General features: G+C 49.7%; 13 protein-coding genes across 13 annotated transcripts; 6 read left to right on the top strand and 7 right to left on the bottom strand.

The window, feature by feature from the left end:
• Positions 1 to 10: 10 nt before the first annotated feature.
• Positions 11 to 1,642, bottom strand: LTR84_002267 (uncharacterized protein; the record flags this gene model as incomplete). The annotated part of the gene is made up of 1 exon (XM_064845881.1): positions 11 to 1,642. One exon carries the CDS (start codon positions 1,640 to 1,642, stop codon positions 11 to 13), a length of 1,632 nt encoding a protein of 543 aa, XP_064706735.1.
• Positions 1,643 to 2,964: 1,322 nt separating this feature from the next.
• LTR84_002266 (uncharacterized protein) lies at positions 2,965 to 4,122 on the bottom strand (the record flags this gene model as incomplete). The annotated part of the gene is made up of 1 exon (XM_064845880.1): positions 2,965 to 4,122. One exon carries the CDS (start codon positions 4,120 to 4,122, stop codon positions 2,965 to 2,967), a length of 1,158 nt encoding a protein of 385 aa, XP_064706734.1.
• Positions 4,123 to 4,513: 391 nt separating this feature from the next.
• On the bottom strand, positions 4,514 to 5,119 carry LTR84_002265 (uncharacterized protein; the record flags this gene model as incomplete). Its single annotated transcript, XM_064845879.1, has 1 exon — positions 4,514 to 5,119. The coding sequence occupies one exon, from the start codon at positions 5,117 to 5,119 to the stop codon at positions 4,514 to 4,516; it is 606 nt and encodes a 201-aa protein (XP_064706733.1).
• A 286-nt stretch (positions 5,120 to 5,405) lies between these two features.
• Positions 5,406 to 6,458, top strand: LTR84_002264 (uncharacterized protein; the record flags this gene model as incomplete). The annotated part of the gene is made up of 1 exon (XM_064845878.1): positions 5,406 to 6,458. The coding sequence occupies one exon, from the start codon at positions 5,406 to 5,408 to the stop codon at positions 6,456 to 6,458; it is 1,053 nt and encodes a 350-aa protein (XP_064706732.1).
• Positions 6,459 to 6,724: 266 nt separating this feature from the next.
• LTR84_002263 (uncharacterized protein) lies at positions 6,725 to 7,419 on the bottom strand (the record flags this gene model as incomplete). Its single annotated transcript, XM_064845877.1, has 2 exons — positions 6,725 to 7,062; positions 7,134 to 7,419. The coding sequence occupies 2 exons, from the start codon at positions 7,417 to 7,419 to the stop codon at positions 6,725 to 6,727; spliced, it is 624 nt and encodes a 207-aa protein (XP_064706731.1).
• A 546-nt stretch (positions 7,420 to 7,965) lies between these two features.
• Positions 7,966 to 9,503, bottom strand: LTR84_002262 (uncharacterized protein; the record flags this gene model as incomplete). Its single annotated transcript, XM_064845876.1, has 2 exons — positions 7,966 to 9,215; positions 9,500 to 9,503. 2 exons carry the CDS (start codon positions 9,501 to 9,503, stop codon positions 7,966 to 7,968), a joined length of 1,254 nt encoding a protein of 417 aa, XP_064706730.1.
• A 2,403-nt stretch (positions 9,504 to 11,906) lies between these two features.
• LTR84_002261 (uncharacterized protein) lies at positions 11,907 to 13,550 on the top strand (the record flags this gene model as incomplete). The annotated part of the gene is made up of 1 exon (XM_064845875.1): positions 11,907 to 13,550. The coding sequence occupies one exon, from the start codon at positions 11,907 to 11,909 to the stop codon at positions 13,548 to 13,550; it is 1,644 nt and encodes a 547-aa protein (XP_064706729.1).
• Positions 13,551 to 14,649: 1,099 nt separating this feature from the next.
• On the top strand, positions 14,650 to 16,083 carry LTR84_002260 (uncharacterized protein; the record flags this gene model as incomplete). Its single annotated transcript, XM_064845874.1, has 1 exon — positions 14,650 to 16,083. One exon carries the CDS (start codon positions 14,650 to 14,652, stop codon positions 16,081 to 16,083), a length of 1,434 nt encoding a protein of 477 aa, XP_064706728.1.
• Positions 16,084 to 16,436: 353 nt separating this feature from the next.
• Positions 16,437 to 17,576, top strand: LTR84_002259 (uncharacterized protein; the record flags this gene model as incomplete). Its single annotated transcript, XM_064845873.1, has 1 exon — positions 16,437 to 17,576. One exon carries the CDS (start codon positions 16,437 to 16,439, stop codon positions 17,574 to 17,576), a length of 1,140 nt encoding a protein of 379 aa, XP_064706727.1.
• Positions 17,577 to 20,053: 2,477 nt separating this feature from the next.
• Positions 20,054 to 20,848, top strand: LTR84_002258 (uncharacterized protein; the record flags this gene model as incomplete). Its single annotated transcript, XM_064845872.1, has 1 exon — positions 20,054 to 20,848. One exon carries the CDS (start codon positions 20,054 to 20,056, stop codon positions 20,846 to 20,848), a length of 795 nt encoding a protein of 264 aa, XP_064706726.1.
• Positions 20,849 to 21,051: 203 nt separating this feature from the next.
• On the bottom strand, positions 21,052 to 22,416 carry LTR84_002257 (uncharacterized protein; the record flags this gene model as incomplete). Its single annotated transcript, XM_064845871.1, has 5 exons — positions 21,052 to 21,080; positions 21,192 to 21,704; positions 21,804 to 21,881; positions 22,025 to 22,175; positions 22,348 to 22,416. 5 exons carry the CDS (start codon positions 22,414 to 22,416, stop codon positions 21,052 to 21,054), a joined length of 840 nt encoding a protein of 279 aa, XP_064706725.1.
• Positions 22,417 to 23,292: 876 nt separating this feature from the next.
• On the top strand, positions 23,293 to 23,925 carry LTR84_002256 (uncharacterized protein; the record flags this gene model as incomplete). The annotated part of the gene is made up of 1 exon (XM_064845870.1): positions 23,293 to 23,925. One exon carries the CDS (start codon positions 23,293 to 23,295, stop codon positions 23,923 to 23,925), a length of 633 nt encoding a protein of 210 aa, XP_064706724.1.
• Positions 23,926 to 24,073: 148 nt separating this feature from the next.
• On the bottom strand, positions 24,074 to 25,348 carry LTR84_002255 (uncharacterized protein; the record flags this gene model as incomplete). Its single annotated transcript, XM_064845869.1, has 2 exons — positions 24,074 to 24,697; positions 24,836 to 25,348. The coding sequence occupies 2 exons, from the start codon at positions 25,346 to 25,348 to the stop codon at positions 24,074 to 24,076; spliced, it is 1,137 nt and encodes a 378-aa protein (XP_064706723.1).
• Between the last annotated feature and the right edge of the window lie 511 nt (positions 25,349 to 25,859).

Raw genomic sequence — 25,859 nt, 5'->3', positions numbered from 1 at the left:
TCGTGAGCCTTCAGTCAAGTGTCTCGATCCAAAAGGAGACTTCTTCATCGTCATCATATCTCAAAGGTCGGAAGTCTTTGCTGTTGACAAAGTTCGGCGCTTCCTCATCGTCAAGATACTTGAGATGTAAGAGTAAGAGATCTGGGCCTGCTACATGTTTGCTGTCAGGGTTGGTTTGGTCGAACGTAAAGTCCATTCTATGCAAGGCAATCTGCAACATGATTGATGCATCTTGCCGATACCTCTGGTCAATTGTTTCCATCATTCGCATGAAGTAGTCGTCCAGGTCCGGAGGTATTGCATGAAGTTGCTTCAAAAGCTCGGCGGCAAATGCTCCGTCCCTGAGCCTCTTCAAGAGTTCCTGAACCACCAATCTGACCCAGAGGAACACCCCAGCGGCTTTTTGAATGATCTCATCGGCAATATTCGTCAGCAACTTCGGATACCGTTGTTGCTGGACTCGAAATAGCTGGCTTCCCAACAAGTGATCGTGGACATATAGGCTTATGTCCCCCTTTGTCAGCTCTTCTAGCCATAGTTGAGGGCAAAACTTGAATGCATCTTTATAAATTACCCAGGGTCTGCTGGAAACACAAATTTTAACACCATCTTCAGCAGCCAGCGCTTCCAAAAACGCGATCATGCTCAACCGCTCCTGATCGTCACCATCATACTCGTCGAGACCATCAACTAAGAAGAGGATCTTAGCATCTGGGCAAGCCTGGCGAGCGAATGTTTTCAGAACTTGTTTCAGCTCATCGTCTGACCAATTTCTCAATGCCACCCCTCGTTCCGAGGCGATTTGCCATCTATTAGAAGTTACGGAGTGCTCGACAAGGTCTGCTCGTTGCTGGAAAAGCTGATGCACTAGTGACAGCAGGAGACCGGTCAAAGACTTTTGCTCAACTGAGCCTGCATTCCACAGGTATGAAGATGCGTGTAAAGCTTCAGACCCTATGGTCCATTCGTGGAAATCGCGCTGCTGAGCAATTTTTTGATCAAGCTCACGCATGAGTGTTGACTTCCTGGAGCCTGCCTTCCCACGAATCCAGTACATTGTGTGCGTATCGAGTGAAAAGAGCCAGCCTAGAAAATCGTCCCATAATGTATCGTCCTCCGACTTATGTCGGAAGAGCCACTGAAAGGTTTTCAAGTGTGCCCTACTGACACGGTTGCGTCTCTCGTCCATCTGTGCATAGTAGAGCCTGTCCAGAACTTTTCTTTGAGGCATCGTCTCGCTCTCCATCATTCGTGTCAACTTATCGACCTTGTCAGCCAAAGTAACCAGATCATGGCTCCGGGCGGAAATGGAATCTTCGAGTCGCTCCGACATTGTTCGGAGCGCCCTTGCATATGTGTTACGGATTTTATCAATAGTTCTTGAAATGTCTCCAGTATCCATATTGCTATCAGCGACCTTGTGAATCAGCTCCTCCATGTCTGTCAAAATGTTTTTGTTTGAGGAAGTTGAAGCAGTTGAGCTGAAGAGGTCCGCTTTAGTCGATTTCTGCGAGATGTTGGTTAGAATATGCCGCACTTCTTTCGTGATCATTGACTCCAGCGGAGGATTGGCGACGCTATTGTCATGCTTCATGGATGGAAGGACCATCGATACGGCCTCTCCGTTTCGTTTACTCGCCATGAGAACGATAATTGAAACCATCAAATTGCTACGGGCGTGGTTCAGTTGGTCTTTCAAGGCTTAAATCTTGGGTCGCCATCTCATAGACTTAATTGCCATCCGTACTAATGGAAGTCGCCTTCAGAGACTGTGATAAGACTGAACAGGAGAAGCAACGATTCAAGTGTGAAAGTGAAGCTTAAGGAAAGAGGTCAGACATACCACCTCTCCAAGTGCTGACATAACCGGTAAGGCCCAGTTCTTCGAGGAGCTTGATGAATTCTCGTGATACCTTCAGACATCCTTCATTTGCTATATGAAGAGCGCGATGCGGGCCTGGGGCCGCCATCTCTGTCCTCGACCCATCGAGGAAGGAGTGCAGATGCGAATTGGAGACCATCAATTGTTGTACCAGAGTTCGTAGTGAATTGTGCTCAGAACTTCCTCCAGTGGTCGAATATTCGGCGGCTTTCTGAACAAGTCTCGATCCGAGCTCAATGAGTTGGAAGACATTAATGGCAGCACCGAAAATAGAGATGGGGTCAGCCATATGGGTCCTGGTGTTTCAGAAGAGTTGGCAGCAGTTTACTCTCTTCCAAGGTATGTCGAAGTCTGAAGACACTGCATTTGCTCGGAGATAACAAGGCTTAAACTAGCGGAAACTGCCAGCGCAACTTGTGACAAGGGCGGGCTAGCGGCTCCAAACAGGAGGTATGCCGAAGGTCAGGCCCTGTGAATGGAGCGATTGGTCTGATGGGCATTTTAGGCAAAAGGGCTCGGTGAGGCTGCGCAAGGCTATAATTCAGCCTCGTGCAGCGATGCCGAGTTAAGATAAGAATAAAGGGAGATCCATACACGCAACACTTTCCACAGAAAAAAAATCACCCTCATAAAAACAAAAAACTTCAAAACTACAAAAGCACCTTCGAGCGATTCTTATAGTAGCTCAAAGGGAAAACTCTGCCCTGAGGAAAGACGTTGGTGTGGAATTATACTCGCAGAAGAACCGAAGTTTATTCTGCCTCCCGCCCGCCGGACGCTATCCTGGTTAGGCCGAAGCCCCCTCACCCGGGTAGGTAGATAGTCGACGTAGTATGCTCTCGGAATAGTATCCTCAGCGAAGTTCAGCCACTTTACCGTTGCCATCTGTTCGCCACGTGGCCTAGTGAACCCATTGTCTAAGTGTGAAGGAAATTTGAAACTTTGATATATATTCCTTAACGCGATGATCGTAGTGAATGTTGGTCCTTAACAATGGGGCACGCCCTGCCAGAGCTTGAAGATGAAGCGATGAAGCCCTAGTGACAGACCTCATACCAAGGTAATCCACGTTACCGCACAGCTTATTTTGCCTTGTGAGTGCTCGGATTTCGTTCCTTTCCAATTCTCCCGATCTCCTGGCAAACTCTTGCAGTCACTTCCTCGGTGCCAGCCTGACCACCAAGATCCTTTGTTTTGATGCCTTCTCCCAAAACGTTCTCCACTGCTTCCATGAGAACTTCACCTGCATGTTCTTGTCCCAGCCACTTGACCATCTCAGCGCATGTCCAGAATGTGCCCACTGGATTGGCCACCCCTTTACCGGCGATGTCCCAAGCTGAGCCATGAATTGGTTCAAACATACTGGGATTCTCTCTGGTAGGGTCGAGATTGCTGGTAGGTGCGATGCCAATACTGCCGGCAAGGGCAGCCGCGAGATCCGATAGAATATCCGCGTGGAGATTCGTCGCAACAACAGTATCAATGGTCTCGGGCTGAAGGGTCATGCGGCATGTCATGGCATCGACAAGCATTTTGTCCGTCTCAACATCGGGAAAGTCCTTTGCCACGATCTTCTGGACTTCATCCCAGAGTACCATTCCATTCCGTTGAGCGTTGGACTTGGTCACGAACGTCAACTTCTTCCGAGGTCGAGATCGGGCAGTTTCATACGCAAAGCGAAGAAGCCGCGTCGCTCCATGCCTCGTGAAGATCGACACTTCGGTTGCTACTTCCCATGCTTGGCCTACGTGACTTCGGCCTCCCTGTCCGGCATACTCGCCCTCGCTATTCTCACGGATAATGACCCAGTCCAATTTCTTGGTGTTGGCTTCACATCCCTGACAACTCGCCAGAGGAGAGGTCACGCCCTTGAGGATCCGTGTTGGTCGCACGTTTGCATACTGCTGCAGCGGTTGGCAGATAGCAAGTCTGAGACCCCAGAGACTGATGTGATCAGGAACTCGCTGATCGCCAACGGCACCGAAGAGGATGGCGTTGAACTTCTTCAACTGCTCAAGTCCATCTGGAGGGATGTATGCTCCGGTTCGCAGATAAGTATCGGAAGACCAGTCGAAGTGGGTAAAGGAGAACGAAAAGGTCTTGAAAGTTGCAGCAAGTGCATTGAGAACCTTGATGCCTGCACTGATTACCTCTGGACCAATCCCATCAGCTGGGATTGAGGCGATGGTGTAATCTGTCACGGATGGAGGTGGTTGGATGGCTTGAGATATAGATCCCATATTGACAAGCAGATTAGGGGATGGCTATCGTCGTCCACCGCGTCTTATATCTCTCAAAAATGGAGGCACGCTACGAGTGTGGTCTCAAACCACCACAGAGCTTGCTTCGACTCTTCAACGTCATGGCATACGGAAGCCCGCCGGAGGAGGCCGTTTTAAAATACTCTACGATGATGAAATTTGGTGGGGTAATTTTGGGGAACAGGAGTCAATGAGAACACCGACGAGGCTGAAAGTCTCTCCGACCATCATCACCCCTCACTTAGGTATAGACACCTTTTGCTTTGCTAATACGATATTGTTTGATACGTGTGCATGTTGCTCAACATGCGTGCTAATGATGCTTCGTTGTGGTCGTGCCAGTAAACTGTAAATGTCATTCCCTACGAGCCTACTTTTCCAACTTTTGCAAAGCCTCAACCACTTCAGCCGTCGAAGCGGTGCCGCCGAATATCCGTAGGGCGTGTAGAGCAGCTAAATGGTCTGCCTCAGTGCATGTCGCGGTCGCATCACTTACAGTAGTAACGCGATAGTCCATCTGATAGGCATCTCTGGCCGTCGACTCGACACAGACATCCGTCCCGACTCCCGTCAAAACTAGATGGTTGACGCCGCGCTCCCTCAAGATCTTGTCCAGCGAGCACGTCCCAAGAAAGGCAGAATTCCTGGTCTTGTTGACGATTTCTTCATTGGGTCCCGGCATGAGTTCGTCTATCATCTCGGCATCCCAAGACCCGCGTAGCAGACCTCCCAATTTCTCGACCCGATCTCCACGGTCGTGGGGCCGTCTGTCAGAATAGTCGGCGTTGTAACCTGTCCTCACGAAGAAGACCGGCATGCTAGCGGCCTGGAAGGCGGAGCGCAGCCGGTTGATCTGCGGAACAATGGCCGTTGGGTCGGATTGCATACCCATCTTTGCGAAGCTGCCTTGTTTGTGGCAGAAGCCGTTTTGCATATCGATCACCACCAGCGCGGGAGCGGAGTCCAGTTGGATCATCTTGCTTGAATCACTGCTTGCTGCCTATTGTCAATTTTGGTGATGAGTTAGCCGCTTAGGCAACATAGGGGCGGTATGTTAAAGTTTGAGCAAGACGATAATTGATGCGGGCATCTCCTGTTGACGGACGAGGGCGCTCTCAGGATGCCATGGTCAAGAAGGCTGGACGCCCTTTCACACATTGACTGACTCAAAAACATTTCTCAACGTTCTACGGTCTTTCTTCACTTGACATATAGCTCGTTGCCCCAGCTCTTCACCGTGCCTCTCTCATCACTCAAGGGCCATGGCGCAAAAGGCGAAAGTGCTACTCGTCGGAGCAGGGGGGATAGGTACCATGACAGCCTTCAATCTTGAGCAAGGAGGCCTTGCAACTGTCACAGCCATACTCCGCTCCAACTATACGATAGTCAAAGATCAAGGCTTTACGATCGACTCATGCGATCACGGGAAATTCCAAGGCTGGAGACCATCTGAGGTGCTCAACAAGATCCCTGATCAAGAACCATCAGCACCTTTTGACTACATTATTTGCACAACGAAGAACAACCCAGATATTCCACCAACGCTGGTCGATCTGATCTCGCCAGCCGTTACTCCTGGACATTCAGTGATTGTGCTTGTACAGAATGGACTCAACATTGAAAAGCCTTTGCTCAAGGCGTTTCCCAACAACGTCTGTCTCTCCGGAGTATCTTTGATGGGCGCCGATGAACTCAGCCCTGGTTCCATCCTCCAGAACGACGTCGATAGGCTCTACATAGGCGAGTTCGTGTCCGACACCATGGACAAAGAAAAGCAAACGGCGGCAGCGAAAGATTTCGTAAGGATCTATTCTGCCTCTGGGAAAGTCCAATGCTCTTATCAACCCGATGTCGTTTTCGTCCGGTGGCGGAAACTCATGTACAACGCCGTGTGGAATCCCATATGCGCACTGACGGATCTCGACACGTCGCGTTTCCGCCTGGCTTCCGAGGACAACGATCCTGCCAGCCCACTCAACCTCCTCATCCGACCGGCAATGAACGAAATCCGTGCGGCCGCGAAAGCAGCAGCCAACGTGGACCTGCCTGAGTCCCTGGTCGAGGACATGGTCGAGTGCGACCCGATTGAGATTTTCTGTGCACCGAGCATGTTGCAAGACCGGCGGAAGAAGCGATTCCTCGAGTTTGAGAATATTCTTGGGGAGGCGCTGCGGGAAGGGGAGAAGGCCGGTGCTAGTATGCCGATTGTCCGGACTATCTATGCACTTTGCAAGGCTATTCAGTGGAGGACTAAGGAGACCAGTGGGATGGTTGATGCTGTGAAACTGATGGAGGAGAGGAAAGCTAGGTCGTGATTGGGCATAGCTTCGAAATTCCACATAGTAAAATTCTCCCGCTTTGATGTCTTCTTGCGCTGAGAACCTAGAAAATACAAGGTACAGCATAATGAACCAGGACAAGGCATGGAAGACACACCTCAGGATTCATATAAATAACCGTCTTTCCAAGATACATTCATGTCAGGGAACCGGTCTGATAGGGGCAATGGTGTGCTCAAGCGACTGCCACTGCACTCTCCCATTGCAAGAGCTATCAAATACCAGGACTTGAATTTGCCATTTCACCCCTTCTGTGAAGAGTTGCTTTTCGTTCTTGCAAGTGCCATATCCACCGCAGCCGCAAACCGAGCCTGGACATCCTCCTTCGACCCCGAACCGTCAACGTTGATGAGCAACTTTCGCTTCTCGTAATGATTGATCACTTCTTGCGTCTCGTTACTGAAAGTGTCCAACCGTTTTTGTATGGCCAAGTCATTGTCATCCACCCGACCGAGCATCTCGGCTCTCACTTTCAATCTGTCCCTCATGATCCCCTCAGGACATTGCAGCACGACAACGGCAAGCGGCTCTTCAATCGTCTCTTCGAAGTATTTCGCACGGTCAAGTGTCCTCGGAAATCCTAGAGCACCAGTGAAATCAACACTCTGACCACTCACCAACGCACCACTGCCGCATCAGCGGAAAACTCACCATCGACAAGGAACCCTCGCGTCCCTGGCTCCATCTCTTCATGCTTCAGCATCGCATCCTTGAGCAACCCGACAGTCATTTCCTTGGAGCCTATCAGGCCATTACTGATGTTGACTTTGATGATGGTGGCCCAGACGGAGCTACGGTTCTGCTGCTCGGTCCGTAGGATGTCACCAATACTGAGATGCTTGAGATTTCGCTGCGCGCTCAGTAGGGTGCATTGTGTGCCTTTGCCGGAGCCTGGGCCGCCGAGAACGAAGATTATGTTGTGGATACTCACTGGCATGTTGGATGATGAAGATGCGTGCTTAAGGAGTGTTGCGAGGAAGAATATGCTGAGGTGATGAGGGTTCAGTGGTGAATGTTCGGTGCTGAGAGGGTTGAGGGAGGAGGGTTGGGTCAGGGTGCTCCTTCCCAGTAAATGATAGTGCTTGGGATGGCCTCAGTCCAACGGTCGCAAGATTGCTGCTTGGAGAGTGGTCCCCGATGAATGTCAACACCAGACGTACCAGAATGTGGTATGGTGATGCCCAAAAACTCGGCCCAGTCATATAACAAAGAAATTGATATGTGCCAGTTTCACTCGTAGACTGCACGTTAAAGCACAGGTGCCAGTATTAGTGACACCTGATATTCACTACCTATTACTCCCTGTGTCATACCTATCACAAGATCCTGATATGCCATCGTGTTGCTGTACATAACCCAAATGCTCGCTCTTAGCACTCTAAACCTTGTATTCCGATTAAACCAAAAACAATTGGGTATCATGAGCTTTCTGATCCAGTCAGCGTATTCTATTCTGTCAAATCCCAAATATACCAGTGAAACCTCAACATGTGCTTGTAAACCGGTTGAAAGCGACCGACAGCGCTGTCAAATGCCTGTTATCCCGCACATTGTCGATCAAAACTATGTTGGGGAGCTGCTTGTCCCACAAGAATGGTGATACACGACCCTTGTCACCCGTCAAGGCCGCAAGTCTGTTGTTCACGTAATCCGCTCGAGTGGTGATTTTGTCCAAGAGATTCAAGTTGTCGACGTCCAGCAAGGTCATCGTCCAAGAAAGCAAGAAGACCTGATCTGGGTTGTCAGGTTTCGAAAGCTGCTGCGTGAACTTTTTGTACTGGTCGTCTCGCATGACATCGAGCTCATTAGTGTTTGCGTAATTATCGTATTTCGGAAACGCGGAAGCCGGGAAGAAGCCTTTACCCGTGAAGCCTTGCTTGTCGAGGAAGGCTTTGTCACGATCTTCCACGACAATCACCACTGCGGGTCCATTTTTGATAAAGTCGGAAAGGGGTAGTTTGGTCAGTACCTTGTCTGTCTTGACCGTCCACCGGTGCTTCAAACCATCGGTGAGATCGTGGAGGACGCTATTCCACTCGTCATCGTTGAATGCATGATAGTCTGCGTCGGTGTTGCTCGTATGAGAGAGATAGAGGATGACCAGTTCAGAGTTCTTGTCAGTGAACTTGTTGATGTTGTCAATAATACTATCCATCTTTTGCCCAACCGCGCCTTGATTTGAGTCGACGTCTTTGATATAAGAATAATGCCCAGTATAGTAATCCCCATGCGATATGACAGGTCGGATGTCGAAATATCGGATACCGGCATTTAGTTGTCCTAATATGTCTAGCTGTTGGGTTTGAGTGTTCGACGGTGAGGCAAATGCAGTGTTGAACTGAATCTTCGACATCCCAGCATTGTGCGACCCTGGTAAGGACAGTTGCTGCAGAGTTCGGCAACCTAGAAAAGGCAGGTTCTGCTTCATCCAGTCTGTCGGAGGGTTGTTTCCCACATAAGAGCCCTTATCACCAGCCATTATGAATGGCGTCCACTCCTTATCGTCGTCCAGAAATCCAACGTCGACAGACGAAGGATTGTTCTGAGTTTTAATACCATCAAAATTGGCATGAAGTTTGACATTGTAGTCGGGAGATTTGCCATCTACATCGAGGGCGAGCTGAATACCATTCTTTGTCCCATCGTCTAAACTGTAGTAGAATTCTGCAGCACAGTCTCCTTCGTTTACCAAGAGCCCAGTCTTCAACTGAACAAATGCTGGCGCACTCGATCCTACCAAGGTTCAGAAATGGTACAAGCAGTTGATGACCAGGGTTCACCTTTTGAAATTTCTTTGGGAAAGCTATTGTCCCATTTCTTCATTTGATACGACGAAGGATTCCCATTTTGCCGTAGAGAATAGGGCGTTAAGTTTATAAGTGCCAAATTTGTAGAATCTCCATACGCCGTCAAAACCCAGAAGCTCACAAGAGCTCCAACAACTCGTGAAAGCATAGGAGGCTCAACTCAGCGTGGATAATGATATGTAATCGTCAGCATATGAGTTCCTGCCTCACGCATGTTGCTGGCCATGGGAGAAGATATAAGGTCTTTCATCCTGCATGGCCGAAGCTCGCTTAACGGCTTCAAACGGTGTGGCGAAGTCAGGTCCACGACTTCAGGCCAACGAGGCCGGACCATATCAGACCTCGCCACCCGGGGCAGAGCTCTAGAATCCAGGTTTGGAAAAAGGCTGCGCATTGTGGCCCCCGATTCGTTCATTCCGAGTAGCCAAGAGTAATAGACAGCCTGACAATCCCTGTTAGTGGTATAATTGGCATGAGCTTTCCGGCGCCGACCGACTGCCCTGAATTTGTTGGCCAATCATGGATGGAAGATCGACCTCGAAAAGCTCTGGTGGCGGACTGATCAAAAGTCCGTTTCAGGGAGAACGCAGTGGCCCCTGTCCTGTCCAGTTGATCGTGCCTCGCCTCATCGTCATCATTTCCACAATCTGAACGCATTTCCCTCAAATGGAGAATCTTCATGATTTCGGTACTTGGCGATAAAGCCGAATAGTGTCAACCTCGGAAGATCAAACCTCATGGGCTGACACGTCGGGATTGCAGTAAGCTTCGAGATGCCTGCTCATTTACGCAAGATTGAATCTTTGTGATGATGAAGATGTAAGTCTACCACACTGGTTATGAGTAGGAAGGGCTTTGTTTGAACGTATCATCGAGGTTCATCAATCACTTTGAGGTCCTAATAGCTAGCTGCAACGATCTGCAATTCAACCATTTCACCCACAAGAACGGACCCCTCTACCTGACCAGATTTGGTAACGATCCATTCCACTTGAAAGACGACCAACTTAGATGTGGTGACCAATACGATGTTGAGACTGATAGTGCTTGAGAAGGACGAGGCAGTTCCATGTATAGCTGACGTGATTTGTGAAGACCTGCGGGTTGCTAGGCTTTGGTACCTCAATGTTCAAACACTGGGAAGTGACCGCGGTCCGCATAGCAACGATTGCTGACCGTTGCTTTGAAGGTCGGGTCTGGATAGCACCAAGGGATTGTAATTTGTAGCTAATGGCAACAGTGAGACTTGTCTTTCTACCCTTGGTCGCACAGATATTGCTTTTCCGAACGTGATACTCCACAGGAGCGCATCCGAGAATGAAAGGTTCACTTTGTATGCCGATGCCTCGCAGCATGCAGGGTCTCGAAGTCTACTCACCAGGCAAGATGCAGCCGAAGAAGTCTATCCAACCTAAGTATTTACGGAAACAGCAAGAGAACATATACGACTAGGCAGGCCACACAGGCTTTCTTCCAAGTGTTATGCTAGGCTGCAATTCTTACCATGTTACATGGACACCTACCTACGGCTTCCACTAGTCATATTGATTATCTTGTTTACCTGGTGCAAAGCGTCAAAGGAGTACTTAGGTATGCCACTATAATAGCCACAGTGATATATCAGACGCTGTTCAATTTGGTGCTATCATAGAAGGTCGTCAGGAGCCTCACACTAACTAACTAGGTACTTTAGGTAGACAGGAATGCAAACCCCACAGCTTCGATCCCACTGTTTAACTAGGTAGGTTGCAATAAGAACTGAGCTGCAGCACTGATATCCGAGCTCAATGTGAGATGGAGGTGTGGGAGGAAAAGGAGAGAAAATTGCCCCTCATATTCCCCCACTTTCCAGCATATCTGCCTACCTAGGTACCTCGCACCTACCCAGGCAAGGAAGGCGGACAGCTGTCGCAATTACCTTGAAAGACCACATTCTTGGGAAATGGGGTTTCACAGACGGATATCACACTGTTTGATGGATGTATGAAGGCCGAAGTGTACAGCTTCAAGTAGCTCAGATTACGAGGTACATGGAACTGGAAGGGGGAAATGATGATTCAACCAGATGGGAACCATGTAATCACTACTAGCCTCTAGGCGGTTCGAGGCTCCGTAGGCGACATGGGTCTTTGGTGTTGTGCATGTTTTGGGGGCCAAGAGGCCAAGAGCATGTGCAAATAGGCATGTTCTTGAATCATTCCAGGCAATTGGTAGACCTCTTTTGGGGTGAACTCTGTACCAAGCACTTCCGTACTCCGTACCTGCTTTCCCCTAACATGGCGCCATGCATGTCACTTCAAAGTTCAAGCGTTTTGACACCCAAAAAGCCCCTTGATAAGAACGGCCCGGAGGCACTGCGCGCTCCTTATCCACACCCGCGATAAAGCTACATCTCCATCCCTGCCGTTCTTATCCACTTCCTCATCTTAATCCCTTTCGTTTTTAAGATCTGCATCGCCTGCTCCCCTTAAACGCCAACCGCTCTGTCCCCCAATTGCGCTGTTCTGCACGATTCTTGTATTTGTTGCACCCGATCTCATGCTGTCCAACATATAACCCCGTTAGTCGAGCTCCAGCTTTGAGCCTCCAGTTACACTTGCTGCTGTTATCGCCCACCATGGCCTTTGCTCTTCCTCGAGGCCTTGGCCCCGTGCGATTGACCATCATTTTTCTGGTTCTCTTGTCACTTTTGGTCTTTCGTTCATACTATTTACCCGCACCTGGCCAGCCTGATGCAGTTTCTGCTGCATCGAAAGGCTGGCTATCGGGTTTCCAATCCGAGTTCGCAGACGACACAGGAGATGTTGACTTGGATCGCAATTATTCTCCTTTGGAAGACGGCGAAAACAATCAAACTTTGTCAGACACAGCAGACCTGGCGGATACCCCAGACCTTTTTGAAGACAAAGACGACAACATTCCGTTCAATCCAACACCTTCTACTTCCTCCCCGCCCAAGTCTCCCTCCACGACTGTGAACTCGCTGGATGCCTCCGATATCCCCCTATGCCGCCAATTGCCAGGCGCAGATCAAGTGGTAATCATCGTCAAGACGGGTGCCACAGAGGCTTTCGCGCGACTACCCCAGCAGCTCTTAACACTGGCGGAATGTGTCCCCAAGTTCATGGTCTTCTCAGACATGGCACAAGACATGGGTGACTTCCACATCTACGATGCCCTAGACGAGGTTGGCAAGGAGTATAAGGAGAATCACGAGGATTTCAAGTTCTACAATCAGGTTCACGACGCGCATGCTATTCACGGTGACGTGAGTGTGCTGGGATCCGAGAAAGGCTGGAATCTGGATAAATGGAAGAATATCCCAATGCTCCACAAAGCATACACCGTCTACCCTGACGCAGATTGGTATATGACCATTGATGCAGACACGTATCTTGGCTGGACCAATCTCCTACTTCTTCTCAACAAAATGGATCCAGAAGAGCCCCTGTATGCTGGCTGTGTCTATTGGCATGGCCCCACCGCCTTTGCACAGGGCGGCACAGGTTATCTTCTCTCCAAGGCATCTGTCAAAAAGTTCGAGGAAATTCGCACCCCCGAAAAGATCGCTGATTGGGAGAAAGAGACGTCCACCATTTGCTGTGGTGATGTGATGCTTGGAGTCGCCATGGGCCATGCTGGTGTCAGTGTCAGTGGTGCTTGGCCTATGTTTCAGGTCGATCCGCCCTCTGGACTCACTTGGAGTGACGCATACTGGTGTAAACCAGCAATCACGTGGCATCACTCCCCAACCTATGAGGTGGAAGCCTTGTGGGACTTTGAGAAAGCATGGCTGAACAAAACATGGGACGATGAAGACCCCGGCTCTGTTCCCTACCTTTACAAAGACGCTTTCGAGTATTTCGTCGAACCGGTCATCGGCAAGGAGGTCCCCAATTGGGATAACCTGTCAGGCGACATGACCTATACAAAACCTACCGAGGACCACGTGAAGGAGGATAATGACTGGGACTGGAAGAACGCTGAAGAAAAGCAAAAGCTTTGGGATGACTTGAAAGACGGGCAGAAGAAATCAGTCGAGTCCATCAAAGATTGTGTAGCAGCGTGTACCCAGGATACAGAATGCATCCAATGGACATGGCATCCAGGAACCTGCAAGCTGCAAAAGACCATCAAGCTGGGCCGCACAGTTGATGCGAAGAAAGAAACTACTTCTGGTTGGATGCTAGAGCGCGTTCAAGAGTTCAAGAAGACCAGGGGCAGCTGTGAGGATGCGACGTGGTCTGTGGATGGAATGTGATCCTCTTTCGACATGTCATAATTATCGATCCTTGATGACCATCACGATATTACGACGTTCCTGGGCCTCTATTCGCACTTCGGTCGAATGTTTCTCTACAACGCTACTTTTCGACTTGCACCATTGCCTTCAATGTGTGTGCTGAGACAAGCCACTGAGACTGTGATCAAGTCTACTCTCCGACATGCTCTGGCACCTACGCCGACCTTGATGGCTGGCAGCCAAAGCCTGGCTTCTGATCGTTCATCAACCTAAGAAGCGCCCTTCACAAGGGTTCGGAGACTCCCTCACAAGGCAAAAACCACTTCAGCGAAGGAGCATAAGTTCTCTGAACTGATCTGGGGTCATCGCTTCGCTCGTGTGCGTTTCACGCTGTGTTCTCCCATCAGCCATAACGCAATGCTTGCAGTTCATATAAAAGATTTTGTTATTATCAATCAATCTACTCCAGGTTTGGATAGATTCTGGGGGTCAGGTTATGCACGGTGTTTGTCATTGGATATGACAGTCATGGGTGGCGGCTTGTTTGATGAATGGCGTTTATTTGGGTACCATGGCAGTTTATGACAATTTTGGGTCATAGAGTACTAGAGGTGTTTCCATAGAGGCTAGAGTGAGCGTTACGTCGGCTGTTAGATTGACGAGGAAGACTAGACCATGTTGCAAACGAAGATGTTGAGTTTTATCCTAGCGCCGTTCGAGCCTCATGACTCTCCGCTTTCAACTCCTGACTGAGTAGATGCTCAAGAAGCTATGTGCTAACTTCTATCACTAGTGTCGCGGCGCCGACAGATTCATTGGTCTATGTTGACATATTTACCTCATCCGAGACAGTGTGGCGCCTCGCACACATGATTTGTCGTTTTTATGAAAAAGTGCACTAACTACCAGATGAATGTTTACAACATCCGGCGCGTTTGCCTGTCTGACGAGCCTGGCTTCTTTACAACGCGACGGCCACCTCATGTTAGGTGTGCTCCAGTACTCTTATTTCCGACGTTCTGCTACCCGCAACATTGCGCTGCTGGTAGACGACACCGACACCGGTCGAACTTTCAATTGAGTGTACTCGTACGCCGCCTGGCAGTCGTGCGCAAAGATGGCCCCGCCGCTTTCGCACCCGAGAAAGTTCAAAGTTTACGTCCGATGGAGGCCACTTAACAGTTCCGAGGGCGAGTCAGCTGAGATCGATCGAACCATTGCCGTGAATGAGGATTCATCCAGGTCGCTGGCGCTGAAGAGTCCTCTAGACGTACCACGGAACCGTTCATGGAAAAGCGGTGCTTCCTCCTTCACGAACGTCTTTGAGGCTGGTTCAGGCAATGAATATGTCTTTGAGCATGTCGTGGCCCCGACTCTACCGCTGGTGCTCCAAGGTCAGACATGCAATTTCTTTGCTTACGGTCATTCTGGCAGTGGGAAAACGCACACGATCATTGGCTACGACTATGAGCGCGACGAGCACCTGGGTTTATTCCTCAGAGCGGCACGGGAGCTTATGATGGAGCTTGATACGCTGAACGCAAAGTTGGTGGGAGCGGATAAGCAGAATCAAGTACAGACTGCGAAGTTTGGTATTGGTTTGCGGCTCTATGAGCTTCGACGGAAGAGTGCTTTCGACCTTCTCAATGGTCACAGTGAATGCCACATCCGTGAAGGTCCCGATGGCCAGACTCATATTCGAGGCGAGACTGAAACTCTGGAAAATGGTAAAGTCCGAGTCCGCCCGATCGAAACGCGAGCTTGTTGGACGTTCGACGAGGTCCGTCAACACCTCCTTGAGGGACTACAATTAAGGGCGACTGGCTCATCGACCGTTCACGATGAAAGCTCACGTACTCATGCGGTGTTGGAGCTCGAAGTGGTAAACTCGGCCCTCCTTGAGGCCCGCAACATAGTCATCGAACGACAATCCGAGCTAGTGCCGGTAGGTAAGAAGGCAACCGATATCTACCTGGAGGAAATGTCTGGCGCCTACATCAAAGATGAAACAGGGAAGTACCAGCAAAACCCAGACTACACTCCGAACCAAGCTCGTATCGATGCAGCAGAGGAAGAGAAGCGGGACTTTGAAGATCGTCTGGCCAAAGCTGAGGCCGACGTATCTCTCCTCTCTAGTTCAAGTCCTCACCCATGCCTCGGTGGCAGATTCGTCTTTGTCGATCTCGCAGGATCCGAATATTTCGATCAAGGGAAAGGCACATCTACGTTGGGACCGAAACCGAGTCCCCAAGAACGACAGGAAGGCAGGCAAATCAATACAGATCTTTTCGGGCTGAAGGAAGTCTTGAGAGCTCGGGCTGAAGGACAGGCACGAATCCCGTTTCGCTCCTCACCTCTGACAATGGCTCTCCGAGAGCATTTTGTAGGTGAAGATGGCTCGTCAGCTATGGTTTTGACGGTCTCACCCTCGTCGGATCAGTTCTCTGCGACCACGAATACACTGAAATATGGCGATCTTGTTGGCATGGCGAGTGCCAGCGGTCCTATCAGTGCAAAAATCCCTGCTGTTGCTACGCAGAAGGCGGGATAGACGTGACCATTGAGGTTTTAGTGAACACATGGAGGTGCAGGTTGAGAATAGATCGCTGTAAAACAGGACGGTCACGAACCTTCCAAGCGAACTTATAATAGAAATCCGGGAGGGTCTTCATTTAGAAGCCTTTCTTTCCTAAAATGAGCGATATACGATATTGAAGTCATGTTAGGAGAGGTGATCGAGTTGAACGTTGGCTTGCTGCAGATGATCAACTATCTGAAGGCTCTAACCGCATATTGCCTAGACAATGTTAGGGCAGCAAGCCACTTCGTACTTGCTAGGACATCCATTTCGATGACTTATGTCTACCGCATCTGCCTGGGACTTCCATGTAAGCACCAAGAGTAATGGCAGCAGGCTCAGAGAATGAATCCACTGTTCCGGGGACTGCACGGGGAGACACACAGAGCAATGACGATCAGGTCACAATCATTTTTCCGGGAAAGCGTCAGCCAAAAACAACGGGTTCAAAAAAGAATCAAAATAACACACCATCCGTCATATCTGGCACCTCAGAATCAGAATTGGAACCACTGATTGATACTACCGCAAAACTAGCATTGAATTCGAAGAAAATCTTACGTCTTCAACGGCGAGCTGAGAAAAAAGAAGCGAGGCGCAAAGCCCATTCTCACGATATTCAATCATTCCTCGATTTGCCACCAGAATTGTTACTCAGTGTCCTTGGACATCTTCTACCTTCCGATGTCTGTCAGCTATTGACACTCAACACCTCAATGCGGAACTTCATCCTGGACAATGAAAGTGCAATTACTGAGGAGATTATCAGAAGGAGATATTGGGTTCTCAGACAATGCTTTCCCCTTCCAGTCGTCTTGGACCTGGTACCCATGTCGTCACAGCGTACTCTTCTAAGCCAAGGTTGGCAAGACCGACTGAGAATCCACAAGAACCCTTATCAGCATATCAAACCCATTGATCCTACAACAGTGTGCACTTGTATGAGCTGTGTCCTAGCTTGGAACAATCTATGCATTATCCTTGACTTGGCGCACTGGCAGACTAATCTGGAACATCGAGAACCGATTCCCAATATCCCTCGTGGCAAAACTCCACAATGGAATGTCGATTTACTTCAACAAAGTGCCAATATCGTGACAAGGGCAATGAAAAGCCCACTCACATATGCACGAATCTTACAGACACATCTTGAGACAACCACAAGGACAATCATTCGATCAGGCAAGTGGCGAAAGAAGGGAGAGAAGATCACCACTCTACGGCCGAGGCTGTACCATCTTACTGATGCCGAAGCCCTGAGTGATACCGATGCTTATTTGGAGAGGAGCGGTCCCCCAAGCTATCAACCAATCTTCATGAGAGATAATTACTATTCGGTAGAAGCATTTCTACCAAACCGTAAATGGGATAAAGACGAGCAGACCTGGAAATACTATTCAAAATGGCCCAAGCCACACGAAAATGACCTAGAATGGTTGAGTGCCAGATATTCTCCACGGACATAAGTCTCCAATCGAGCATTGTGAAGTCTTCTTAGAGTCCATCAGATGCCAAACCCTGGCATAGGAAGCAGACAAGGGCGACTTTTTGAATACACAGCACCCATTGGTGGCATCCGGATAACGAGTCAATATCATAACTTGCTCTGGTTTGCATCCTTTTGGAACCCTTGTTCTCTAACATCATCCTCGAGTACAAAGTACCACCTGACTCCGAGCATGATTGCGCAACCATCTTCAGCAAGTCCTTCTTGGATGCCTTCTCTACTTATCAGGTCTAGCACGCGGTCGTACCTTGCCTTTCCTCTCACCCCAATGGTTATGCTTTCCAAGCCTTCGGCGCAACCTTTCACTCCTGCGACGAATCTCAATTTAGCATTGGTAAATTCCAGCGTGTTGCCATTTCTCTCAACCCCAAACAAATGCTTCCATTGTTGCGCAGCGGCATCAATGTCTCCACGCTCTGGTGAGAGGCGTAAGGTGGCACCTATAAGTCTCAAATGAGAACGGCGCTCCATTGCCGCAGAGTATGATGGAAAATCTGGACCACAGGCATGCCATGGACTATATGGTGTTTCTAGCGGGGTTGGATTTGTTGCCAATGGGGCATGCGAATCCAATTCAGGCATCATCCCTCCTATGATGAAATCAGTCAATATCGAGAATTTCCAATGAGGATCAGATAGTGGGTCCTACCGGCGATTCCCTTGGGGTGATACTGGACCCCTACAACATCCTCATGTGAGTAACCAAATATCACCTTGGCCAACTTCTTGGACTCGATATATTTCCGTCGTTCGGCTGCATCTGTGGTCTGCATGATGATCATATAACCGCCGTCACCTCTTTTCTCAAGCAGCCTTCCAACGGTTGTGTCTGGCTTGAAGGGTGAGCATACTTCGATGATGTCTCCTCCAATTGCGACTGATGACATCAGATTCAGTCCCATCAACCAAAGATCAAAAGAACTCGCCTAGGATATTCTTCAATCCCCATTGAGCCACTTGTGGATCGACGAACACCACCTCTGTGTCAAGTATCGTGGTCTGTAACATTGTCATAAGCCCCTGTTTCCAGGTTCGCAGATCTCAACGCCCCTCTCTTACCAGCAAATACTTAGCCTTTTCGAGATCTTTTGCAATCAAGGCAATTTGGCGAAGTCGTGTCGGCGAAGGCCCTAGTATCTCTGGGCTGGCCGAGTTTGACATACTGTTTGACTCGAATCAATATCAATCGAGTTTAAAAGCTGTTCCTTTATCGTCAATCTCTTGCCGAGGAAGATGAGGTGCAATAGGTGGTCAATCATATTCGCTGACGTCGGAGTACAATCTTCCCCACAATCTTGGGTACCAGCGATACCTCGGCATTATTTGTTGATCATTCCAGGCTTATTCTTGCTCTATAGTCCGCGGACTATGATTCTGCAACCACTCATGTATACAATAGTCTGGCAATCGGCACTGTTCGTGAAGTGATTATGTAATTGAACATTTGGGTTAATTGTCACCCACTGTTGGGTGCCTGTAGGTAGCTGTTGAGGGACGTTTCAGGTCCATGGCTACCCATGAGATTTCTTCTTCGCCACACCAAGGGCGTACAGCATGTATCGAAGGCCCAAAAGATCTAGGACTAGGTACTGCAATTAAGGGTTTCCGGAGTTGCCATGTTGGTTTGTGGTTAGAGTTCAAGAGGATGTGGTCGTCTGCACGATCGAGTCTATAGATCGCCTTGGCCGGGCCCCTCTGGGTGGTGCAAATGGCTAAGTACGACGAAGAAAATTATCGCTTCAATCCCAATAGGTGGAGCCTGCAGAAAGACCTATACCCGGCGACAGTCTTCGGGCTACTATCGACCGACCGGCACGCTAAGGGACAATTTTCTATTCACAATAGCATCTTGTGCCCGGGAGGGTTCATCGGGCCTAAGCAAAATGCTGATTGCACAAGGAACAACGACTCTTGCAGAGCTGACCCTTGGGTACACCAGCGTCGCACTACTACGCTCAATGAACAGTCCCCCATGCTACAACAGCAGGGCTAGCTTAGAGCATGATCGAACGCCATCAAATGCCACCTTATCTCCACAGTCCCGCATCCTGCCAAACATGCTCCTAGAGCAGGGCCTGCCCGCATTTCCCGCGATGCATGAAAGGTCTGCTTGTCGAGTCTCCCTTGCTAGCTAGTCCTCAATCTGATGCATCGTGCATCGGAGTTACCGGAGATAGTGCACGCATTGCCCAACTCCGACCACAGGTACGAACCGCTCAGTCGTGCTCGAATGGTGCTTTCTTAGGCGAGATGATTGTTGGGGATGGGTGTGGTGAAAACCTGGCTGAAGCCGCGTAGGCTTTGACTGTCCATCAGGCAGAGCCCAGAGAGAAATTGCCATATAGATGGCTCGAGCCCATGGACATTATTTTCAGTCTTGCGACGAATACTCCCCTTCGATTCTCCTATCCTCAGATTCACTTCCAGACATCCACCATGACTACTACATATCTCATCACAGGGGCGAACCGTGGGATCGGATATGGTCTAGCACGTCTCATCCTCGCACGTCCGAACACGACCTTGATCGCCCTGGTCCGGGATCCCGAGCACGAAACCTCCATTTCTCTCCATGAACTTCCAAAAGCTGAAAACGCAAGCATTATTGTACTTCCCTATGAGGCGATGGATCCCGACTCTGCGGTTAAAGCGATCATGACAGTGCAGCGACAGTACGACATAAACCACCTCGACGTTGTCATCGCAAACGCAGGCGGCATGTCCTGGCGAGGTCCAACCGTCTCAGTTCCGGCCTCGGAGATCCACGATTCCATCACTTTAAACACGATCAGCCCACTGCTCCTGTTCAGAGCATCGCTTCCTCTACTCCAAGCACCATCTCCGCACCGAACAGAACCGGCCAAGTTCTTCGCCATTTCCTCCGGCACCGCGTCGTTGGCACTGATTCCCTCGACGGGCCACGCCCGAACCGTAGCATACGGACTCAGCAAGACGGCACTCAACCACTTGATCCGAAAACTTAGCACCGAGTACACAGATATCGTGATTGAATTGCTGACGCCGGGCCCCGTGCAGACGGATCTGACGCGCGCGTTCCCGGAATTTCGGGACTTGGCGAAGAGACCGGAGTTTGCTTCGAGGCTGGTCAATATCGATATCAGTGTTGCGGGTCTGTTGCGGTGTGTCGATAATGCGAGATTCAAGAGTGAGGGGGATGAGGGCACTCATGGTGGTTTCAGAGACTACTCAGGCGCGACTGTTCCTTGGTGAGTTTTCGTAAGTGGTTAGAAAGAAATCATACTATTTAGGAAGCTCATTTTTGAATTGTGGGGGTGATTGATGAATATTTCCATCACAATCCTCGGTTCTGTTCAAGTTTGAAGTGCCCAACGGCATCCATTGATTTTACTATTTCGTGGATATATAAATCTGACAGCTGACGTGGTACCACATTTGAATTCCAAATCTCGCGTTTACAACTTCGATTGCTTTTCCCGCTTGGCTGTAGAGTTCCGTGTTAGTCGTAAGTGTCCGAAGAATTTAAACTGAAGACAGGGGAGAAAAAGACGCATAAAGCGAAAGGCCAAAGAAGGTGGAAGAAAGCGAAACATACCCAACAACAGAGCTTTTTTAGCTGCAAAGCGCTTGGTGGGCGCATCCTCAACAATACGCTCAGCCAGCGCATCGGCCGCATTGAACACGGCGAGCAAGCGCTCACCCCTCAAAGGCAGATTCTGCAGCCTCTTCATCTCCATCATGCTCTTCCCATCGTTGACCTCGAGCTGGCCCTCGAGGAACTCAATCACACGCTGATGGAACCCGTCCTTCGGGAAGAGACGGTTGATCAGCCCGGCATCCACGAGCTCTTTGGCGGAGAGTTTCGTGCCGAACATCAGGAAGTCGTTGGTGCGGTGCGCGCCGATGGACTGGGCAAAGGTAGTCGCGGAGCCGAACTCGGGGACGAGGCCCAGTGCGCTGAACGGTGTTTGCAGGTAGGCGTCTTCGACGCTTAGGATTATGTCCGCGACACCCGGGAACCAGGCTGCGCCACCGCCGACAGCCGGGCCGTTGAGGGCCAGGACTAGGACTTTGCGGTGGTCGATCATCGAGCGTAGTAGCTCGATCGCTATGGATTGTTGTTATATTTTAGCCGATGTATTGCGGTTGCGAAGCTCGTGGGATCAAGAGGGAATGGGGACTATCGTCGGACGTTGGAAAAGCCTACCTTTATACATTCCACCCGCGTAATCGATCTTCTTTTCGGCATCGCTGATATATACCTTGTCAAACCTTGTTGAATCGGCTATAAGGTTCGTGGTACAGAGTACAATGTCAGTTTTTGGTCCATGAGTTCAAACAGCTTGAAGGCTTTTTAAAGGGCAATGGAGAGTAGAAGGACAATGATGCTAGACAGAGCTGGTAGCTGCAGGAGAGGCAACTACGAACCTTTGACATCGGCTCCACTGGAGAAGAAACGCCCTTCACCAGTAAGCACGGTGAAGACGGTGTCTGGATGCTGATCGAGCTCCCGTAGTGCGGTGACTAGGTCGATGAGAAGGCGTCCACCGAAAGCGTTGAGGGAACTGGGTCGGTTCAACTGGGCAAGGATCAATGGATGTTAAGTTTATCTTGTCAGATGGCGCGGTGTGGAAAAGTGATATGTTTCCAACAATAGTGAGCAGGCAGTTTACTTGATCTGGTGCCAGATGTATATCACCAGGCCATGTGTATCATTATTTCCAGAATGGAAACGAGGGAGCATCACGTACTTTGATGATTCCAATTTGGCCCTTAATTTCGAGGAGAGCGTCCTCATATTTGTATCCACGAGCCGACATGATGGCAGATTTATTTAGACTCCGAGCTGGCTTAGCCAATAAACCGACTTAAATCCAGAAGTTACTCTGTTGCGTTTAGATATCGGAGTAACTGAGGCTCAAAGTAGCCAAACCGATAAGTTGTACATACCACGAAAGGAGCAAATAGCTGAAGTGAAGTCTTCACCGCCTGACTTGATCTCCTATTGCTTGCAACACTTTGAATCACGACTGAGGCTTGATCAAGAAAACAAAAATGTTCTAAGTTGAAAGGAGTTCAACAGCTCTCCCTGGGAAAATGATAGTAATCAAACTGATGCTGGCGAAAGGTGCCCATTGTTGATTGGCTCTTAACCGGGGCAAGCCAGAGTGAGAGCAGGCCGGGGTGCCTGAAGGCAAGACGAGTCCGGCCGAGGTCATCGGTGCCAGTGAGGGGACGCCAGCCTTGCAGCCGCGGCACCAAGTTACGTGCCACCTGGTCGCCTGCGAACGATTAGTATTCATGCTTCAGTATCTTTGTGAGAGCAAGCGAGCCTCGCAAGGTTTACTCCATCTGTCCCATTTCGATTCTGCTATTGCCCCACGTTGACGCAACTGGTGATGGAGAATATGTACGAGTCGTTGTAACTGAAATTGCGCCTGAGTCGTGTCTACGGTCAAGCATCCAAATGTTAGCCCCCAAGAGTGATCCGACGTAGATATCAAACTGCGTCATTCTGCCTAGAGCATCCAGCAGCAAACCCATGTGACAAAATATTTCTTGAAAGTTCGAGGACATCACTGCCCAAACCACTGCTAGTAGCAGCCTTAGGCTCTTTTGCGTAACATCACTGCTTCTATCCGACACTACATCTACATCCATTCAATTCAACCCACTTTTTCCTCGACTGATCAGCCATGTCCGAGCCAATTCCTGAATCAATCCCAACCTCAGCGGATCCACGATCGCGACGACCCATCAAACGCGCGCGCGGCGCCAACACCGCACTCACATCCCAAGCCAACGAGATTGATAACCTCTTCCTCGACCCCAACAGACAAGTGACCATCCCACCAGTATCTGGCTCCACAAAGTCCAGCCTGCCCGCACCCCCCGAGATTGTCGCAAACGTGCAGGGCTCGTCAGCTGGCGCGGGCAGTGGAGAGTTTCACGTCTACAAGGCCAGCAGGCGCAGGGAGTATGAGAGGTTGAGGGTTATGGATGAGGAGGCGAAGAAAGAAGAAGACGACGAGAAGTGGGCGAGGGAGGAGCGGGAGAGGAGGGAGAGGGATGAAGAGCGCACGCGGAAGAAGCGCGAAAAGAGAAACAAAAAGAAGAATGGTGGGAAAGGCAAAACGAATGGGAACGGTGTCACAGCGAAATCTATGAGCCTTGATGCAGAGAAACTGAATGGGGATGATGCGACGAAGAAGAAAGCACCCAATTTGCAGGTCCCGAGAAGAGGAAGTCGAGATGAAGACCACGGAAGTGATTTTGGTGTTGCTGATGTGGTCAAGGAGGTCGGCATCACGATTCACGACGATGATTGAACCTGGAGAGGTGGCTTTATTGTTATTCTCAACTGAAGCAGCTGGGGAAGATATTCTTTTGCTATATGAGCTATCGACATAGCATTGATGTGCGTGACTGGTTTCAACAAGATTCGGATCTACGACAGCCTTCGAGAACAGCCCACTCTTAGGAAGTCTTGCTCCCCGCCCCGATCGCCCTATCAATTCCGCTGAACCATCTCACCAAAGCCTGTGCCGTACCCGGCAGCAGGGAATAAATTGGCATGCACTTAGCATAGAAGGGCATACGAAGAATACCACCATCGCCTCTCTCAATGGTCTTGACGATTTCCTTCGCTATATCCTTGGCTTCGAGCACGGGGCCAAAGAACTCCGCATATGAAGGAAGGGACGTTTTGTCCGCGAACAGCTGTGTTTTGATCTGACCGGTCTCGACCAGCAGAGTCTTCACCCTGGCAAAAGCTGAAGGGTCCGGGTGAGAGCGGAGTTCATGTTGCAGGGTTTGATGCAGGGATGAAATCGCGGATTTGGAACTGGTATAATCTGCTAGTGAAGCTGGTGCTAGGTGTGAGAGGATCGAGGAGATGGTGACGATGTGGGCGCCTTGGGGAGATTTGATAAGGTGAGGAAGAAGAGCGGAGAGTGTGTTGAAGTGTGAAACGGTGTTGATGGTTAGTGTCTTCGCTGCCTGTGCTGGGGATAATACCGTGGGGTTGGTGATTGAAGACAGCAGTGGTAAACCAGTAATTCCAGAAGCAGCATTGTTGATAAGTACAGTCGGCGCGCCGAGCTAGTAAGATGTCAGCAGATGGCTCCTCTTTATTTACAGTGACATCTGTGGTGTAATCATCCATAAGGTCGATTTCAAAGAGAAACCACAAACCAACATAGAAGAGAGACCATCAGTGGTTGAAAAAGGGGAACTCACATCATCCACAATCCTATCCACTGCTTCCTTGACCTCACTCTCCTTCGCAACATCACACTTCTCCCATACCAAATCCCACCTCTCCATGGCATCCTCGGCCACCTCGTCAGCCCCCTTAACATCCAGGATAGCGACCTTCCCACCTTTCCTCATGATCATCTCCGCCAGGACCCTTCCCAGCCCACTGCCACCGCCGGTGATGATGACGACTTCCTTCTCCCACTTGACTTCACGGTGCTTTCCGTATGTGAGACGGTGGTTGATGTTGGCGCCGATCTCCAGCACGCCAAGAAGCGCCGCGTAGCAGAGCGTGTAGTATGCCAGTGGCTCACGGTGCACGTGCAACGCCGCTTGGGTCAGATAGAAGATGAAGATGATGTATGGGTGGAAGACGGAGTTGACCAGGATTCGCACCAGTAGATCGAGGTTGACGTAGCGATACCATGGCTTCGGTTGGCCCAGGGTCGGCGATGATGATGTTGGCAGTTTCGAGGTCGATGGGGCGGTCACCATTATTGCGGTTTTCTTCTGTCTCTGCAGATATCAAGTCTCAAGTCTGGTTTAGAGAGAGATTTTCTACAACTGATAGAGAGCTCTCCACTTTGTTTTCAGTCCTGCTGAGATGTATGTCGACTGTTGACTATCGTTCAAGTTCGTGTTGATGTTTGGGATTAATTGTACTGAGTACTAATTTGCGGCGTCGTTTCTCGATTACTTTTAGGACCCGCCTAAGATAAGAATTATATATCCTGTAAGAATTATCGTCTTGTAGAGGAGAAAAGAAAACGTATGCCCAAGGTGTTGTTGCAATTAGAAAGTGCATCAGCTGGAGCTTGAGGTGTTTCAGATTATCAGGAGGTGGGTGGAATCAGGGGATGGGGGACAAGGCTTGAGGCGCGGCTCTGCGGCCAATCGCTATTGCGCGTTTGGTGACTGAGGATGAAACAATCGCTTGTCGGTCGTCCTTGGGAAATGGTATCAATACAATCTCCTATTGCAGTGTAATTTTAGTGCAGCACCATAA

Source organism: Exophiala bonariae, assembly GCF_035927105.1.
Source record: "Exophiala bonariae strain CCFEE 5792 chromosome Unknown scaffold_12, whole genome shotgun sequence".
Taxonomy (NCBI): domain Eukaryota; kingdom Fungi; phylum Ascomycota; class Eurotiomycetes; order Chaetothyriales; family Herpotrichiellaceae; genus Exophiala; species Exophiala bonariae.
The sequence above is the reverse complement of the archived record's forward strand: the minus strand, read 5'-3'. Positions and strand labels throughout refer to the sequence as shown.